This window comes from Rattus norvegicus, chromosome 15 (genome assembly GCF_036323735.1).
Source record: "Rattus norvegicus strain BN/NHsdMcwi chromosome 15, GRCr8, whole genome shotgun sequence".
NCBI lineage: Eukaryota > Metazoa > Chordata > Mammalia > Rodentia > Muridae > Rattus > Rattus norvegicus.
Window position 1 is genome coordinate 85,071,077 of NC_086033.1, and position 20,666 is coordinate 85,091,742.

At 44.3% G+C, this 20,666-nt stretch overlaps 1 protein-coding gene across 42 annotated transcripts in view; it reads left to right on the top strand.

Annotated features, from left to right (window-relative positions):
• Lmo7 (LIM domain 7) overlaps nucleotides 1-20,666 on the top strand; it is a 202,866-nt gene that overhangs the window by 89,388 nt on the left and 92,812 nt on the right. For 27 of the 42 annotated variants that reach the window (XR_010057841.1, XM_063274456.1, XM_063274460.1 and 24 more), the window contains one exon: nucleotides 16,891-16,997. Coding sequence is in view for 37 of the 42 variants with exons in the window: in XM_063274456.1 (XP_063130526.1) it covers nucleotides 16,891-16,997 (107 nt within the window). In the remaining 5 variants the exon portion in view is untranslated. The other 15 variants (XM_017599751.3, XM_039093528.2, XM_039093530.2 and 12 more) reach the window with 8 other exon arrangements.

Genomic DNA, 20,666 nt, shown 5'->3' on the forward strand with positions numbered 1-20,666 from the left:
TTGGGGAGCAAATGAGGTGGCCGAGAAATAGAGTGGAAGGTTTGAAGCCCGTGTGAGGCACTGGTCCCTTGATAAGTCTCAGGAAGGCCCTCCCTTCCTGGAAACATTTATTGAATGCCTACCTCGAGGTCAGGCCACTTTCTCACACTTGGGACAAGGCTACAAAGAAGGCTGAGAAAGTTACCGTCTGGGAGCCGACGTTCCTTGCCTTCAGTTGAGAGAGAGCAGGATCAGGATGCTGTAAATGAAGAATGTGAGTAACTCCGGGGAAGAAAACGCAAGGCTACCTCAGTTGCCAGCGGTTATTTGGGGGAAAGTAATGGAAGTGGACAGTGATTCTGAGGAGGGACCTGGGTGAAGTCTGGTCTTGGGGAGATGGGAAGAGAGTAAAGGTTTATAAAAAAAGACTTAGGTCTGACAGGGGTGAGGAGAGGTGGGTAAGCCAGACTGCAGGAAGCCTCACTGGCACAGTTGGGAGTCTAAGGGGATGTTCTGAGAACAAGGTAATTTGTTCCAAGGTTAGTGGTTCCTGTGGCTTTGGGTGCACAGTATCTGTGAGTGCACAGAAGAGGCAGGGTAGTGTGTGTTTTTAATTGGTGGGATATATGGCATGTGTTAGATCTGGATAAAGCCACCAAAACATGTCAGTGGTACTTCTCGAAGAGCCGACTAGAGGAAACTAGAAAGAGCAAAAGCCAGTTGACTATTTCAGCAACAGTGAGAGCTCATTTTCTGTATTGCTTGACTGTGATAAGGGATGCCTAGATACTTGGTCAACTGCGACTCCTGGCTTCCCTTATGAGTATGCATTTAGATGGCATTGACATTTGAATCCATAGCTTAAGGAAAGCAGACAGGGGTGGGCCTTATCTATCAGTTGAAGGCTGCCCTGTGGAGGAAGGCTGGCCTTTCTATTGAGAGGGAGCTTCTCTGCGTGCCTGAGCAGCCACACAGGCTTTTCCTCCTTTTGACCTGAACTGAAGGACCAGTCAACTTTCCTGTTCTCCAGGTCGTCATACTTTGGAATAATGATGCCATCAACTCCTGGGTCTCTATGGGACATTTCAGCCTCCACTTCAACATTTATTTTTGATTATTTGATTACTTTATTTATTATGCATGTGTGTGTGTGTGTGTGTGTGTGTGTGTGCACATCTGTGTTCACATTTGTGAAGGTTAGATGACAAGTTTCAGGAGATGGTTCTTTCCTTCCAGATGTGATCATGGGATTGAACTCAGGTTGTCAGGTTTAGCAGCAAGCTCCTTTCCTGTCTGAGCCATTTGACTGGCCCAAGAAGTCCTTTTCTATATCCACCCTGTTGATTCTCTTTCTCTGGGGAGTCTTCCTGAGCCATTTTATTTATGAATATTTATGTATTTATACCGCTAATCTTTCCCTTTGGTGCATCTGCTTTAATTTAATTCTGGCAAGATGCATGCGTGCTCTTAGGGCCTTGGAATAGTTGAAATGGATGAAAACAGGCTCCGTGATTGTCTGTAGGTGAATCGTAAGTAGCTGGTAAAGAAGCCAGAATGTTTGAATGTATGGAAACCTTAAGCTGACTTACTGGCAATTCACCTTTAGCCTCTGCATCAGCTTTGCCTTAAAGCTTTATATGTGTCCTGTTGGTATTTTAAGAAGAAAGATGAGATGAGAAAACACAGGAAACAATTTAATTTCCAGCTATCAGAACCCTAAAGTGGAACAAGTGTGCTGGGCCTCAGGGACCGGAATTAATGGTCTGGGGTTGGGTCGACAAGATGGCTCAGTGTGTAAGGATACTTGCCACCAAGCATGATGACCCTCGAGAGTTCTGTCTTGGGACCCACATGATAGTAAGTTATCCCATGATTTCACATACCGTGGTGTACATGTGTACACATGCATGTACATGCACATATACACATACATGTTGGCATGCATTCACATACATATACACACAAAATAGGCAGATAGATAGATCGAAAGATAGAATTTCAAAAATGGCGTAGGCTGGATTGTCTTTATTGTGTATTGTGGCTAGGAGAAAATGCACTATATTCCAGCTTTTTGACATTTTTATAACCCGTTGTCTTTATACTTTTTTACTCTATTACTCCTGAAAAAGAAGCACAGAATTAGCTTGTTACAGAAGCTTGCCTTGTTAGGGAGCCACTGCTAGGCAACCCTCTCAATACCTGTGATTTACAGATTTGAAGACATCTATCTGTGCTATAAGTGTCATCTGCTGAAGTGCCTCACCCACAGACTGCCCCTCTCCTCCATGGATCTGCTTGCTGATCCTTATCTTCTTACCGATGCACTTCTATGGCGGACAGCACCACCAGAAGGAAGTTAATGAGCTTCAGGGCAGGAAAGAGAAGAGCTCAGCCATGTTCAACCAGACCCCCCTGTAATAGGTTTCACAGAGCGTCTTAGCCACTGTTCTTCTATAGCTGCCATGACCAAGACAACTCTTATAGAAGAAAGCATTTACTTAGGCCATTGTTTACAATAGTAGAAACTTATTTCATAATCATCCTGCCAGGAAGCAGACATATGTCCACTGATAGACAGAACTCAGACTCTAGCATGTGCAAGCACGTACTATCCTCATGAAGAACAGGTTCAGGTCTGGTTCCAAAGCCAGAGAGTGAAATGCAGGAGATGGTAAAATAGCAAAAGAACTGGAACACTGGGATTTAGGACTTAGCACCTGAATACTCAGGCCTCTTTTCTAAATTGTAACCCGAATTGCTTGGTGAACATATATGAAAAGTGTCTCACATAGAGATAGCAACTAGACCTGGACCAACAAAGTTGAAAGCAACCAGTTGCATAGCAGACACTCCCCGGACACCTTAAGTCTGGATCACACGGTCTTGGATCAACATGGTCTAAAACCATGGATTCCACAACCGTGGCAAGGAATCTCTGCAGCTCAGCCTCTGATTGAGGGGCAGTCCCAGCTAGCGTTCTGTTAACCTGACACAAGTTAGAGTCACCTGGAAGGAGGAAATGTCAATGGAGAGAATGCCTCCATGACATCCAGCCGTAAGGCATTTTCTCAATTAGTGATCAGGGAGGGAAGGCCCAGCCTGTGATGGGTGGTGCCCTCCCTGGGCTGGTGGTCCTGGATTCTTTAAGACAGAGGCTGAGTAAAACCATAGAAGTAAGCCAGTAAGTAAGCACCTCTTCATGACCTCTGAGCCCTGGGGGGGCTCTGCCCACAATCAGCTGGGCCCTCCCTCATCAATCACTAGGAAAATGCCCTACAAGCTCGCCTACAGCTTGATCTTGTGCAGGCATTTTCTCAATCAAGGTTTCCTCTTAGATGAGCACAGCTTAGGTCAAGTTGACATAAAAGTAGCCAGCACCTGTTTCTCAAGTAGACAATCAAGTGTGAAAGTGGGGTCCTGTTATGAGTTTTCTGTGAGTTTTAACTGATTTTTTTCTTCCCTCTTTCTCCTTTCTTCCCTCCTGTTATGTTGCATGGCATAGTGATGTGTCCTCAGTGGCTATTAGCAACCTCATTTTCTGTAGACAGGATGTCTCTGGCTATAGATAAGTGGATGTGATATAGTAGTTTGGATATCTCGAGGCTGTAGATTCTATTTAGCGTTAAACGTTGGAAGTAAAAAGCACATAGATATATATGATGAAGTATTCTTCCTGTTTTCTGCGATTGGAGATTTTTACCTGTTTAAAGACAGTTATTTAGGGGAAAGGTTATTATAATAGCAAGTGTTTTGCCAGTGATGGTTCCTTTACCCTTTGCCCTGCCAAGTACTAGGACCCTTTATTTTTTCATCAATGTTTGGCTGAATCACGATAATTCAGTTTGTTCACTTTAATTACGGCTTAAAAACAAATTAATAAAATAAAGACTTAAAAAAAGTGATCTAGATGGGCCCAACTCCAAAAGGACATTTATCAGGAATAGATGCTAACTATATTTTAGTTAGAAAAAAGGTCACGGGAACCCAGAATGATTTTATGTGGTCTAGAAGCTTAATTTATATTTTAAGCCTTTATCTATGACACTGTCAGATTTATAATTTAGATTTTCTTCTAGCCACTTTATTTTTGTTCTAAATTTGGCCAGCCGTATTTTATATATCTTCCTGTGAAATGCGAACTCGGGACACCTGCATATCGCTAGAGCGTATGATGCCAATTGGCTGTGCGATTTCATTGCCAACAGAGAAAAAAAAAATAACCAATCCCGTAACATGATGTCCTGTGATCTCCCTCCGCTCACTCCCCCACTTATCATATGCCAGAGGCAATGCACACTGTATAATCCCATTACAACTTCTCTTTTGAAGCTCTCACTAAGAGTCCACTACCCTGCTTTTATGAGGTAAGCATTATTAATGAGACTGTGGCAATAAATTAGCACCTTGAGTTCCAGAAGCTTCACTTTTAAAGAGAGAATCTAGCACATAGAACCTGATGTAAAGGAGGCATTGCTCTAGCTGGCGTGGTTCTCAGGTGGCTTGCATTATAGACCATGAAAACTGGGACCGTTTCACAAGGCCAAGTAGGATGGGACCGAGGCTGCTAATCTGCTGATTTTAAGTGGTCCAGGTGGGCTCAATGCAGTCACAAGCCTGGTATAGAGGAAGAGGGCTTGAGGAGATGCTGATGGACTCAGTCTAAGTCTTTGAAGGTGGAAGGATGGGAGAATGAGTGAAGGGGATGGCGGCCGTTAGAAGGTGGGAAGGTGAGGAAAAGTTTCTCTTGGAATGATGCAGGAACATAACTGGTGGACACATGGATTTCAGCTCACTAAGAGAACTTGGTTCAGTGCATCTCAGCCTGTAGGTTGAGAGCCCTTTCACAGGGGTCACCTAAGACCACTGGAAACCACAGATATTGACGGGGTGATTGCTTATGTTAGCACGGTTACGGTTATGAACTAGCAATGGAAACGATCTTAGGGTTGGCGGCACCATAACTCGAGGAGCTGTATTAAGGGGTTGCAACTCTAGGAAGGTTCTGAACTACAGAACAACTACAGAACTCAGTGTCCGTCTGAGTCACAATGCGGTCAGTACTTGCTTACCAGTCCCACAGGATAATGTTTGGATTTGGTTGGGACTGGTGACCCTGGGTGCGTAGTGGTCCTCTGGTCTCAAGTACAGGTAAGGGGACTGTAGTTTTGTTTTTAATGAGGATTTGAGTAAGGTAATATTTGTAAAGTGCTTTGGTTTGCTACCGGACGAAAAATAAAGTCCCAACAATAGGAAAAGTAGCCAGTTGAAATGAAGGACCAAGAAGATAATATAAGAACTGAAAATGCCCGTGCAGTCAGATGACAAAGGACATTAGAGAGAGAAAATTTGACCTTAGGAGAGGCTGTGGGGTCTTGGGAGATGAACTGCAATTTTGTTGACTTATGTTAGGAAAGGAGCGGTCTCGCTGTGCACTACGTACATGGGGTTTGGAGCAGTGCTTTTCCAGGGCCGAGACTTTAGAATAAAAGGAGTCAGCTTGGAGAAGCAGCAAGTCCTGGGGCTGGAAACCTTTGACTTAGGGCTGATGCTCCCGGGTGAGTGTGGGGTGGAGGTGGGGGAGTGCCTTGCAGAAGAAAGTGTTCACTCCCAGCTGGTTCCGGTGTTGCCAGGCAATTTCCCCACCTTAAATTTGCTTCATAAAAGCTCTTTTTTGCATTGTGATGCTGTGCTCTTTAAAGTAGCTGTATTTTGGAGCACAGGACCCTTTTAGCAAGCTGCATTTAGAAAAAAAAAAAAAGCAGGTGAGTTTTAGCATGATTTGACTTTTGATGGAATGTGCGATTTGAATAATGTGTAAATGTGTAAAACTGTCCCCTCATTCATGTGTCCTTTGGACAAAGTCTGCTACAGCTTCTGTGTAGGGTGCTATATCCCAGGTTAATTAAATATGTGGTCAAACAGCCTTTAGCAGAGCGCCCGGCCCTTTCCCCTTGGCTTCCTGTTGCCCTGCCCAGCTTTCTGCTCTGCCCTCACTTGCTGCTGTGGTAGGTTTTGCCCTTGTCTGCCAGCCAGTGCTGGCAAAGACTCAGCTGCCACGCTGCTGGATAATCTCCTGGTTCCTCTGTGTCTCTTGGCGCCTCCTCTGCCCTCTCATCGGTCCCTAGGCCTGTTCTCTTGAGTTACAAAACTTAACTGCTGCTCTTGGCCTCAGCTCTGAGCAAAGACCAAACTCTTTTCTTTGAGACCCAAGAAAACTGAAAAACAAAAACAAGCAAACAAGCAAGATGAAGCAGTGTATGGTGAGGTAAATCTGTAATCCCAGGGCTCAGGAGGCTGAAGCAGAAGGATCTTAAATTTGAGCCCTGCTTGGATTTTATAATTCGATCTTGTCTCAAGTCAACAGAAAAGGGACAAGACTGCTTTCTTTCCTCATAAATAAGATGTGAAGCTGGATTTCTGATGACTACGTTCATAATACTCATAAATGTGTGTATTTGTTGATAACTCTGTTTACTGTATTTGCTCTTAACTAAGCCATCTAAGCCAGAAGATTTAGGATGATTCTACCTCACAATAAATTAGAAAGCAAGGGTTAGCCGAACAAGATGCCCTTAGAAGGCTGAGGCAGGAGAGTTGACATGAGTTCAAGGCCAGTCTGGGCTATCTAGTGAATTTGAGGCAAGTGAGATCCTCTCTTAAAATATCCAAAAAAAGAAAAAAAAAAAAAAAAAAGGCAGCAGGACTGACTAGCTGATCAAGTTGTGACTCAACTGCTTTTTGGTGGGCTCTGTATACTTGAAATGCAAATTTAGATATATTTTTGTCACCCTGATATTTTGCAGTTTCTTAAAAAGAATTTTGATCACTTTCTATAACCTGAAAGGAGTCTTCAAGCGTTTTTGAGTATGTATAACATGGACTCCAATATCTCTAGGGATTTCAGTGCTCAGGGAAGAAGACTGGGTTTCACTTGAAAATGCTTTTGTGTGATTACCTCTCCAGACTGGAGACTCGTGGGGAATATTCCTCTAACATGGGCTGTACTTGAGAAGATCTGGGATGGAACCCAGCTTTCCACGTGTCTATCAGGCTCCAGGGCATAGCCAGTGACAGTTTTGTGACCTTGCTTTATGAGAAGCAGCTGTACCCCTGTGTATCAGCTTCATCTGCCTGGCTCCTCTGTGTTTGCACGGAACTGCCTGGCCGCTGGTGTTTGCAGAACACCAGTGGATCCGGCTGGATGTCTCTGCTTTAGTGGGTACCCATCTCTGCATCACTTATACCTGAGAGCATCTCGAGACTTTAGTGCTGCATCAAAACAAGAAAGGAATCAGGGTTTCTAAGTCTGTGCCTAACCTGATGCACATCGTGTACTCCTCTGTATATTAAAATGTTCACTTACAATAGGCTTGCGCCTCCCTCTGCTACTTTAAAGCCACAAGAAGAGGCTTGTGTTGACTGGGGAGTAGGACTTTGAGGTGGTATCTAGTGGGAGCTTTGGAATAAGCTTGGAAAGGCTCTCAAAGCAGACCCTTAAGCCTGGCTTCATTCTCATAATCTCTTAGGAAGTTGAGCTTAGTCATCTGTGAGGCATCCCTTTATTAGCCTCGTCTCTATAAAAACTCCCATTTCAGACAGACATTTCTTGACCTTATCTACTTGGGAAGTATTGACAGAAAGGGCTAGATGTAATGACGGGTCATTTCCATGTCTAGTTTTACACTGAGGAATGTGGATGATGTGATATATTCTCTCTGCCCTTCTGAAGTCAGCACCCTTAGTAGTTTTCACTGAGGATATTTTTGTTATTTTTCATTCTTCAAGTAATAATAATAATTACATAAGATAAGAGCCTAGGTGGTATAGTATACTTTAATAAGGGTATAGACATTTGATAATAAATGGTTTGATATAGAATAGAAAATAAATCTAGAACATAGTATCATTCATGTAAGTTAGACCATATGCACATTTAAAATGTGTGAACATCTGTGAGTGTGTGTGTGCATGTGTGTGTGTATGCATGTATGCATGTGTACATGTTTGTACAGGTCAAAGTTGAGCCTTGAATGTTCCTCAGGATTCACTCACCTTTAAAGCATTATTGCATTTATGCCTGTATGATACTCATGGCGTGCATGAGGAGGTCAGAGGACAACTTTGTGAAGTCAGTTCTCTTACTCCCTTAAGTGGGTTCCAGGCGTCACACTCCAGTCATCAGGCTAGCATGGCAAGGATTTGTATCCACAGACGCATCTCTCAGGCTCTATCGACCTTGACTTTAGAGATGAGAAGCCTTCTCATTGGCTTCTCCTCACGGAGCATTAAGCTGGTCAGCCATCAAGGCCCAGACTCTTCTGTGGAGAGTCTACACTCATGCACCACCATGTCCAGCTTGGAAACACGTGATGATGGGTTCCTGGGATCAGACTGTGGTCTTCCTACTTGAATGGTGAGCATTTTATCAACTGAGCCCTTTCCCCCCAGACACACAGCATTTAAAGAGAACACTACAACTTTAAACACATTGGCGAGGGCACCTCTTAGAAGTAATTTCTCAAGAAGAAATTCACATTAGTTTCCAAGTTAATCATTTAGTGCTATTTATGGTAACATGTAATCACTGAACATTTCAGGACTTCAAAGTTAAACCTCTTGATCATTAAGTCGTTTCTTTCTCTTTTCCTCCAGCCCCTGGCAACCATCAGCCTGTATTTTGTCTCTAGGGGCATAGCCATTTTGGATGTTGCGTTTAAATAGAGCATGTGACCTTTGAGAGCTGGCCTCTTTCACTTAGTATAATGCTTTGGGAGTTCACCTAACCTGTAGAACGTATTCATATTTTGTGGCTTTTTTTTTTTTTTTAGTGGGTGAGCATCAGCGTTGAATGCTGACAATGCAGAGTGTGCATCCATGTCTGTTTGTGGACATGGGAACTGTTTTTTTTTTTTTTTTTTATTAACTTGAGTATTTCTTATTTACATTTCAAGTGTTATTCCCTTTCCCGGTTTCCGGGCAAACATCCCCCTAATCCCTCCCCCTCCCCTTCTTTATGGGTGTTCCCCTCCCCATCCTCCGCCCAACAATCTAGTTCACTGGGTGTTCAGTCTTAGCAGGACCCAGGGCTTCCCCTTCCACTGGTGCTCTTACTAGGATATTCATTGTTACCTATGAGGTCGGAGCCCAGGGTCAGTCCATGTATAGTCTTTAGGTAGTGGCTTAGTCCCTGGAAGCTCTGGTTGCTTGGCATTGTTGTACATATGGGGTCTCGAGCCCCTTCAAGCTCTTCCAGTTCTTTCTCTGATTCCTTCAACGGGGGTCCTGTTCTCAGTTCAGTGGTTTGCTGCTGGCATTCGCCTCTGTATTTGCTGTATTCTGGCTGTGTCTCTCAGGAGCGATCTACATCCAGCTCCTGTCGGTCTGCACTTCTTTGCTTCATCCATCTTGTCTAATTGGGTGGCTGTATATTCATGGGCCACATGTGGGGCAGGCTCTGAATGGGTGTTCCTTCTGTGTCTGTTTTAATCTTTTCCTCTCTATTCCCTGCCAAGGGTATTCTTGTTCATGGGAACTGTTTTTGCATCTGGGTGTTGTGAATAGTGTGGTTATTGGTGTGTGGGTGTGTATGTGAACTTGGTTGAACATCTCTAACCTGAAGGTGAGGTTATGGAGGCGAGTATGGGATTGGACTGAGGAAGAAAAATGGTAAAATCACAAAAGGAAAGAGTCCTTGTGTAGAGTGATAGCTGACTGAAACAGGTGTGGTTGTTTAACTTAGGCTCCGGATGGTCACCCCAACAATTTCTATCTCTTGTTCTTTTACCTCTGACAAAAGAACGAAATGTTCTAAAGTAACAGGAGAATACGGTACTGGTTAAGGGCTTCTAGAAGGAGAGACCTTGGTGAGGACTTGCCTCACCTCTGGCCTAGGATTTGAATGTTTGTCAGCTTCATGCTATGCTCACACTCTGTCTTCAGGATGTAGGATGAACGCACAGCCCACATGATTGAGATATATACTTGGGGTTTCTACAAAATGGACAATAAAGGGATGGAGTTGTGGCAATAATTCTATTTTGTTCTAGCTGGATGTGAGAGCTGTTTCTGGGCATTCTCCCCACCCCCCATAGTGAGTATCCTAAGGGGTGGGGAGCAGTGGAGGAGGGGCAGTGATCTTCTGCATTTGGGGAATCTTTGCCAGGAGACAGGTCTTAGTCATTTATTTACTTCTTAGTCCTTTGGACTTTATGGTCATAAAGGTGCTTTGTATCATTGTCATTCTTTGAGTGGTTTTCATTCCTCGGGACTGCCGTGCGTGGGAGCATCCCAAACTCCATTCTGGAAACTTCCTCTCTTCCTCGTGTTTCATAATCCTTTTCATGTTTTCATAACTATTCTTCTTCTTCTGGTGCTAGATTTTCTTGCTTGCTTTTCTTTAACAGCCCTTTAAATATTGTTAATTGGAAGTCCTCCTTTCCCTCCTCTTCCCTCCTTTCCCTCTCTCCCTGTCTGTCTGTCTGCCTGGTCTGTCTGTCTGTACTGGAAAGCCAATCCAAGGCCTTTGGGAATACTGTCCAAGTGCTCTCCAACTGAGATATACCCTAGTGTTGTATTTTCTTGCCTTTCTCTCCACTTTGCTATTTTTCCTTTGGAGATGGGGTATTACTATGTAGCCCAGCTGAGCCCTAGCTCATGACCTTGCTTTTCCAAGAAGACTCATCTGCAACATTTAGTTTAACTACGGCCAATGCATGCCTGACTCTTCAAACCAACTCCCTAAAAACAAACAAACAAAACCTCCCTATTTTTTAATTGGATATTTTCTTTATTTACATTGCAAATGTTCTCCCCTTTCCTGGTTTTCCCTTCACCCTCACATTTCAGATTTATTTTTATTTTTACACGTAAACATGTTTTACATGAGTGTATGTTTGTGTACTATGTATATGCAATGCCCTCAGAAATGTGGAAGTGGGCACCAGCTCCCTGGAATTAGAGTTTCAGATGGTTGTGAGCTTCGTGTCAGCTCTGGGAACCAAATCCAGGTCCTTTGAATAAGCAGCCAGGCCTTCTAACCTCTGAGCCATCTCTCCAGCTCTCCTTAAATTATATTTTAAGATCAAATATTTCTCATGGGCTCAGAAGTTGATTTATTACTTTCATGGAGATCCTGCCCAGGGCATCTGAAGTACAGTATCTCTGTACACTTTATGTTCCAAAGTCGTGATGTTCTATGTTCCTTAATGTAAGAGTATCATGATAACGTGTTTCCAAGATGATTCTCCCATTCTGACAATCCCTCCTCTGTCCCTAGGAATTATACCCAGTCAGCTAGGTGCTCTTGTACAGACGTTTTCCCTTCTGTAATGAGAATTCCAGAATGTTCAAGTCCAGTCTGGATTCCGCTCTTCGATTGTAGCAAAACCCCAGAGGGGGGAGAGAAAGGGAAGAACGGAAGGAAAAGCACAAGGCACCTGGGCATCACGGGATTGACAGCTGTCCAGAATCTTGAGTCAGTATATGTTGCTAGAATTGAGAAATAGTTTTCAGGCCTAGATTAAATTCAGAGCATTGGCAGGAAAACAAGGTTAATGGTGAAGTTGAGGGTGTGGTTATAAAACCCTTTGAGTTCCTAGAAAGATGTAAGGTAGTGCCTAGAACTGTCCAACCCAGCAATAGGGTTTCTAAGATGCCCTGGGTTGTTGTTCCCCCATCTGCCTGGAAGCCCGGAGTAGAGGAGGTCCCTGGGCCTGGCTTTCTGAGAGGGTAGTGAAGCTCAGTGGGATTCACGGTGGAGCTGCCATTCCTTAGGAAAACAGTTTTAACAGGTGCTGTCGGCCTCTGCAGAGAGATCCGAAATCTTTAGTCTCCCCACAGTGTCTACAGGCAAGAGGCTAAACAGACGGAGAAAGCCACACAGCTGCTCACATAGGCTACTCTTCGAGGAAAAAGGAACTTAATGTTTTAGGTGAAACGAAGTGTCTGGAGGGAGGATCCAGATAACTGTGAAGACTTTGGGTCCTAATGGAGAAAGTTCCAGAAACTTCTAGGGAGAGGTGTTTCCTGTGTGCCTTTGGTTTCTCCACACACAGCTTGACCTGGGGTGTGGAAGATACGTAGGGTTCAGCTGTTCCCCACTTCCTCCCCTCCTGTCCTGTTTGCCCACATCTCTCTCCATAGCTACACTGAACTGAAGGGAGCTCGTTAGATAATGTTTATCTTTGTTGGTTTGTTTGTTTGTTTGTTTTTGCTCTTGAGGTGTCTCCCTGGCCATATTTAAAGCAGGCTCTCATGACACGACCGCTCCTTTTCGCTCACAGGCAGGTTGCGTTGAGAAGAGGCTCTACTCAAGGCTCTGCTCCGGGAAGCACACTTACACCACCTCACACACATCTGGAGCCGACTTTGATGATATTCTAGGTTTTGATCTTACCTTGATAAGAGATAAGGATGGGGGGAGGGGCTATGGTCCAGTGAGATGGCTCAGTGGGTGTGCTGGACAGTTTTATGTTACTAGTCACAGGCTGAAGTTCTCTGAAAGGAGGGACCCTGAATTAAGAAAATGTCACCTGAATGGCATTTTCTTAATGATTGATGTTGACGATGGTAGGGTAGCCCACTGGGTGATGCCATCCCTGGCTGGTGGTCATGGGTTCAGTAAGAAAGCAGGCTGGGCAAGCTGTGAGGAGTAAGGCAGTGAGCAGTACACCTCCTTGGCCTCGGCTTGAATTGTTGCCTCCAGGTTCCTGCCCTAATTGAGTTCCTGTCCTGACTTCCTTCAGTGACGGACTATGTGTGTGGATGCTTAAGTCAAATACGTTTTTTCCTCCCCCAACTTGCTCATGGTATTTCACGATAGCATTAGTAAACCCAAGACAGGGAGTAAAGGCATCTGCAAGGCTGGTGACTTGGAATTAGTTCTAGAACCTATGGTGGAGAGACCCAACTTCTCTGGTCTCCTCTACCTGTGTGCTGTGGCTGTCATGTATCCATACTACACACATGCACACCCCCCCAAATACACACACTAAACGCATAAGTAAATAAACAGAATTTGGAGGCCTCGAGAGAGAGAGTGTGAATTTTTTGTGTGAGGTTTGAATCACTGGTGTCCAGACAATGAAATGTTGGTGCCGATATTCCAGTGGCCTGTGGTTTTATTTATGTCTTTGTGTAGTCTTCACAGAACAGGGCTGGTTTTTTGTAACGGTAGAGTCCTGTAGAGACGATGGGACAAGACTTTCAAATCCAGGATGTGCTGCTTCCACTTGGCGCTCTCTCAGATCCCCGGCTCCGTCGGCCAGGCCTGTGGAAACATCTGTTTGCCCGAATTTGCCAACCACATGAGAGAGTTACCTTGGGAACAGTCACAACACCAGGACAGGCTTTGCACGAGGGCAGCCTCAGCTGACGGGCCCAGTTAGAGCTCAGTGAGGGTCCTCCAAGTCAGAATCACCCAGTCCAGGCTGTCCCCACAGCCCAGACTCTCCAATCCCTGGAGACCATTGTCTTTTGCCTGATGCAGCCGTTTCAGGATCATCTGCTTTGGGACACTGCATGAGTGACAGAGGTCCTGCAGTGAGCCAGCACAAACCAGAGAACTTTCTTTGGAGATCTTTCTGGCATTGTCATCCTGGTTTCTTAGTGAGCACGGCTATTACTAATGTTGGGGGGGAGGGGTATGAAAATCACAACCCTTCTTTTTCTGTAGTGTTTGCCCTTCTTTCACCCCCATAGAAACATGGTGAGAGGGAGCTACTTAGGTACTATTAGAGCTTATTATTATTATTATTATTATTGTTGTTGTTGTTGTTGTTATTTTGGTTTATTTTTTGGAGGTTACCTTTGGCCCTGACTGTGTAGGTATCACGTGTGTTTAAAGCGTGCTCCTTTTGAGAGGATGTCTTCTGCTGAGCTATAGAATATTTGCGTGAAGAACCAGGGGGTTTGGACACCCCTCTCCTTGCCTACAGAGTTGCCTGTCCTTTGTAATGGCTTGCAGATCAGCATGCCACTTGCTGCCTGGATAAAGAAAACGGGGCCAGAAAGCATAACTAATCTCTCTATAGCTAGTCCTGGCTCCCAGGCCAATTAGATGAGGTTGATTTCCATTTGTGCTTTTTTTGTTGTTGTTATTGCTTTTACTTTTTTTTTTTTTTTTTTCTAGTGAAAATGATTGTGCCAGCAAAGGCTAAACGCTCTCTTTTTATTATGCTGAGCTGGGTGCGGTTGCTTGATGCTGGAACAGACATGAAATTTTTATTTCATAATTTTGCGTATCCCCCGGGGCAAGGCTCCACTTGGATCCTTTGAAATTGCAGGAAATAAGTTGCCAGTGGGCTCCAGTCCAGGATGCAGGATGGAAGTTCTGATCCTGATTGGAGTAGGCCTCCTTTTCCAGTGTTTTCCAGTGTGTAAGCCATGCGTGAGTTTAGATAGAACGTTCGTCTGCTTTAAAACCGAGAACCACTAAAGCCTTTAAAACAGCAGTCTGCCTCATGGCTGATAAAAAGGTTTTACTCAAGACTAAGATCTAATCACATCACTTGTATTTTTTCCTTGAACTTTGTTCCCCGATGGAGTAGAGTCACTTTCGATTTGAAGTGGTTTCTCTCTAAATACTTAGATGGGCTTTGAGAAATGTGTGGCTTCTCCCTTATCAACTTGAACATTTTGTTCACCAGGTAAGTGCTATTATGTTTCTGTAAAGTATGTGGGGTGTTTTTACTCTTAGTTTCTTAAGATTATTCTATGTTTGATTGTGTTTTCCTATCTATCTATCTATCTATCTATCTATCTATCTATCTATCTATCTATCTATCCATCCATCCCAGGCACCCTGATTGAGGTCCGGTGTTTTCTAGGCAAGCATTCTTCCACTGTGCTTTATTCTCAGCTGATAATTTTATATGAATTTAAACATTCAGAGCCAAATTAAGCAGATATGAAGGTGCTTAATAGTTTATTTTTCCTCCCCCCCTTCCCCCTGCAAATGTGAAATTTGCTCCCTGTTGGATATGGGATATTGGCCTAATTAGACATTTTTGTTGTCTGTTCTTCCGAGAGTGGGCATTAAAATTATTAATTTGTGTTTTCAAATAATTACAGATAGCATAGCATTCAGATATTGTAAACCTACTAGTGAAGATACCATTGTATTTCTACTGGAGTTTTGCCAATAGGTTATCACTCTGTGTGTGTGTGTGTGTATGTGTACACATTTGTACATGTTCATGTTTGCGTACATGGCTATGTGTGCATGTGTGTACGCATGTGTAGGGAGGTCAGAGGTCAATTTTAGGTGTCTTCCTCAGTCTTTCTCTGCTTTATTTCTCGCCCTCACCTCTTGTACTTAATGCTAATTTAGAATTAAAGGATCCTCTTTAGGCTGTTCAACTCTTTTTTTTTTTTTTTTCCCTTTTCTTTTATTCGGAGCTGGGGACCGAACCCAGGGCCTTGCGCTTGCTAGGCAAGCGCTCTACCACTGAGCTAAATCCCCAACCCCTCAACTCTTTACTTAGAAATTTCTGTAATCTTCAGGGCCAACTTACTTCAAATGATGCAAACATTTCAGTTCCTGGCTAGTTCATTCATGTTGTCTTTGTCTGAGAGCATCCCGGAACAGCCTTCCTCTTGCACAAATAGTTTGTTGTTGTTGTTGACTTCTATTGTCCCCCGCCTGCTTCCTTGGCAGTCAGTGTTGCTTTTCTCCAGGCATACATTTTCCTTAAGTCCCCTTACACTCTGAGGAACCTAAGCTGTTGAATTGGCCTCTTCCCCTCCCATTCTTTCGGATATCCCTCTTACCTTGCATAACACCAACTCTGCTGCCTGTGCAGAGAAAGCACTGCCTTCTCCGAGTGGCAGGTAGTCTTTTAGTCTGTGGACCTCAGCTTGGGAAGGAGGTGTGGGGTGTGGCTCCAGGGAGGCCCATACCACAGAGGCGGTGTTGCCAGCCAACCTAAGTGGACAAGCATGTGCCAGCATGCAAGCAAGACATTCCCCTACCCACAACTCCCAGCGAAGCAAAAGCAGAGTCCACATGGAGTCACCAGGAACTCAGCCACATAAAATACTTCTTCTTTTTCAAGAGCTGTAAGGGGCCATGCCAAAGCTAATCCTGGTAACCAACTGTGTGTGGTTGCAAGGCAGCGCCCTGAAAATAGACTCCATCGTGAGAGGCATAGCACAGTGGCAAGCATTGGTTTGTAAATGGAGGATTGGGGCTTTGAAACTAGATAGGAGGTCAAGCTTGGAGGTGGGGGATAGGTTTTCAGTTTTTTTGGAGGCAGCTCTTCAGACAGGTGCAGGGAATGAGTAATATGCCACTCCCCAATGGCACAGCTCAGCCAATAAGCACCAGGCTTCTCCCCGGTCGTATAGCATGGTCTCTGTGCCTGTCACGAGCTGGATCAGCAACCAAACCCAGATTCCAGGTGTGGTATTCCACAGCCCTTCTGTAATTTGTAATCATAGAAACAGAACGTTCCTCCTCTTATTTCTTCGCTGCCAACAGTTTCTGGGTGGGTGAATGTCAGTAGCTGGAGTTATTTTTAAAGAGGTGAAGCTTGTCGTGCGGAGCTGGGAAGAGGGCGTTTGTTTGCAGAGCCGAGCTGACATCAAAGTGTAGATTTCTGCTCACTGGCTAGGCGCTTGTCCTATAACAGGTAATGTTTAACGTGCCAGTCACAAAGATCACAGACGCAGTGTATGCTCGGGCATAAGATAGCACCACCTTTTTATGCTCTGGAAGACTGAAAGGCTATACGTGCTCACGGACTTTTTTTTTTTTCCTCCTTCTTTCAAATACACTTATGCGGTGGTTCTTGCCACCGCCTCTTTTGCTGACTATAATTGGACTTTGAAGTTGCGAACTTGTATCATAAAAATTGGTAACCTTTGTCTGAGAGCAAGCTCGGCTAAGCAGTCACTTTCCAATTCTTTTCGCAGGATAACATAAACGTTTTTTTGAAAGCTTGTGAACAGATTGGATTGAAAGAAGCCCAGCTTTTTCATCCCGGGGATCTACAGGATTTATCAAACCGAGTCACTGTCAAGTAAGTTTCACCAGTGTGTTTTACATGTATAATAAACCTACCATATCTAAATGTTTTATACATATATATATATACATATAAACTCTGAAGGCTTGCAGCTTAAGTGAAAATGATTGCTGAGAATTTCTGTGCTTATGGAACTGTCTTTCCTCTGTGTCTTTCTTGTGTCTCATTTCCAAAATAGACTCTTTAAAAAAAAAAATCAGCCTGAGGAATGGAGAGTTGTGAGGCCATCTGTAATTGATAGCGTGTCAGGATCTTGCTGTAAATCTCTATACTGACCAGAGTTTTACGGCAATGCTCATGCTTGGTTGCTAATGGTGATGCTGTTCATTTTGATTATGAAGTGAATGCAGAGGCCGTTATTGTGCTTTAAAGGTAAAAAGGATCAGTTTAAAGTTGCTTTTAGGTAGTTGGAAAAATGACAGGGACAACTGGCGAAAGCCACCTTGGTCATATCTGGCAGGACCATCTTGCCCTAGGGCCAAGAACCTTGTCATCGGTTGCCATTAGAATACTGAACCTTTCCCACCATTCTAGTACTTTGGGCCAGATGGTCAAAGCGGAGGTGAACCCACGTTCATGGGCATTCTGCTGGAGTTCAGGTGGACAGTGGTGTCCGTGCGTGAGTGTATGGTTTCAGGAACATTCTTTTAATCTGTTAGGTTTTTTTCCCCTCCCCTACAAGTCTAATCTACATCCAGGAAATCCGTAATAAAATTATGTTGCTCGGTAAATGTGACATGGACGTTATATAATTTTGAAATAATACTTCCCTCGTTATCTGGCCTCTTGAACCTAATTAACATGTTTCCAAAGCGAGGAAACGTGCCTTGTTCCCCTTGTAGACAAAGTGAAAATGGAAAACTTTGTCTGTGCTCTAGATAAAGATTTGTGTACTTTCTGTCCCCATAGGATAGCGTCAGTCACCATTAAAACCAACCAGGAAATCTTAAACAGGGCCACTGTTTCAAGGGGGTGGGGTGGGGGCGAGAAATACTGCTATGAATAGTTTTGATAATCTTCGCTGTCCAATCTGAAAATCTCAGGCAGTACTAGTTGCTTTAAAATGTAACAGTAAATATTTTCAAACGAACGACCTGTCCCACATGGGCCCACCTCTTTCTGTGAGCTGTTTTTCCAACTCCACAGTGATAATATCTTCCTGGAAGGGTAGTCTGTCCACATTTCTGATGAATTTGAAAGTTCCAATCTGAAGTTTTGTTGCTGAAAATACCTTCCCTATATTCAGGGTCCTTATAACGTCTGTTGAAAGTGAAAAACTATTTAATTTTTCCCCCTACTCACTACTTCCTACCCCAGGACCTATCTGGGGAAAGAGACTTCAACCTTTGAGATATTCTTTCCCTTGAGCTGGTGATGTGTATTAGGGCTAAGTGTGTTCTCTACGGTCATATCGCTTTGAACCTTGGCAGCCTAGACTTGAAGAGGCTTACAGACTGGGAGAAACATGTTTGCTGGCCCCTACTTTCAAGAGCCTTGCACACAGGGCCTGCCTGGAACTGCTTCCAGGAGTGGTTGGGTCTAGAGTGTTGACAAGAAATCAGTATCTGGGCTCAGCCTTCAGTGAAATTAAATTACTGACAAAGTGAAACCGGGATTGTGCGAAGCTGAAGCCGGCAGAACAACTTGGTTGAGTGGAAACCACAAACCTGTCACAGCACGGTGTACCTCGCTCGTTCAGGGTGAGAGCCGCTCTCCGTCTGCTTGAACACTTTCAGTGCTTGAGTCTTGCTGGGCCTTAAAGGGTGAGCTCTGGGTCTACCGCAGTGAGAGGCTCAGTGCCTGTCAGACAAGATTGAAGATCACTGATAAATGACTTCCCTTGTGCTTCGAGAAAGCGCCGTTCATTATGAGATCAGGCTTAACGGGAGACAAATGACTGCTTAGTGAAGAGAGAAGTGTGGTTGTTGGTTTTGGTTTGGACTGTTATGTAACACATAGGCTCCCGTAGGTCGACTCTTGACCTAGCATTGTTGTAGATTAAAGGACTTGGCATCGATTAGATTGGTGGTTCTCTTGTGGAGGTAGTTTTCCCTCCCTGGGGACATTTGGCAAGGTGTGTGGAGACATTTTTTTTCATTGTCGTCATTGGTGTGGGGTGCCTACCCAGTGGGTTAGGGTGACACTAAGTGCCCTATAACCCATAGGACAGACTCAACAGGGGAGGGGTTTTCTGTTCCAGGTGGTAATAATGCTGGGGTTCAGAAATTCCAATATAGGCATAGAAGACCCTCTTTGCCAGCAAAAGAAGCTATGGGGAAATGAAGGACTCTGACTAGGCTTGTGACACTGCTATGATGTCACGGCACGTTTGCTGTCGTCTAATAATTACATTTCTGTGTGAGTTCAGTATACTTATTTAGTCGCAAGGGTCCTCCTTGTGAGTTGTCTGAGAGCGTCAGTGTGTGTAGTATTCCGAGATTGTTTTACTCATCTACAAACATTTGATTTGGCAAAAATGTCGTAAGTGACGTGTGGTGCTGTTACTGAGCCACTTGGGCTATCTCAGGGCACGCAGATGTAGGCTGGCCTTGCTGCACGTGCAAAGCAGCCATGGTATACCAGGAGAGAACAGTAGCAGTTAATCCGCTCTGTGCTGGGAGCAGAAGGTGTTCAGTCTGTGGGTGGAGGAGAAGATACAGTGGCTGCACTGAGTGAGGGAGAGTTGCAGCGTGCTTGAGAGTGAGGACAGAAACGGTTCGGGAGTTGCTGGCACTGAGTTTGGAGGAACCGAGAGCTAGGACATTGCTTTTCAGCAGCGTGTGCCTTACAATTGAATTTGCAATGCATTCCCACCAATAAGACAGAATTAGAGCTCTCCTCATGCTTCTGTAACCGCATGCACTCATGTACGATTGAGTTTCCTCAGGTGCTTCACCTGCTGGAAGTGGGAGTTTGAAGTTTTTCACAGTGCATTTGAATGATGCTACTCGTTTTGGTATTGTGTCTTACTCACAGGTCAGTAGGAGCCATTCATATTTATTTGTTTTTCTTCCCAAAGGGTTAATAAATAAACTTAGGACTTGATCTCCATGAATGGCAGCCGAGGGTTAACCCAGTCTGTGGCCATGAAACTTAGCCTCACATCTTTATAACCATTTTACCGAGTTGTCCTACCTTTACAGAATTGAACCTTACCTAATCCATGGGGAATGAATGATGAGGCGCCCCCTACCCAGTGACCACAGAGGCAGGCCAAGAACACTGAGAGCACCCCAGAACAGATGTGAAGGTCTCTGATGATTTCAGATCAAAAAGAGAGAAAGAGAGTGACCGATTATGTGAAAAACTAACTCACTGGAGAAATCCTACACCCTGTCTTACAGGACTCTGAGTCGGTGGCAGGGTCAGGCTCGATATTAAAACTTTGTATGTTTAACAACTTTTGACTTAAAAAGTAAAGCTCATATTTAAAGCATCGCTTAAAACCACTTCTTTTTCTCTTTTAGCGTGTGTGTGTGTGTGTGTGTGTGTGTGTGCGCGCGCGCGTGCACCCACGCACGTTCAGTGGTTCCCTGTACGTGTGCAGATGCACTTATGCACCATACACACACATGTGGCGTCCAGAGGTTGAAGCTGGTGTCTTCTCTCAGTTTCTATTTGAGTCTTTATATTTTTGGTTGTGACTCTAGCCTTTAACAGCTG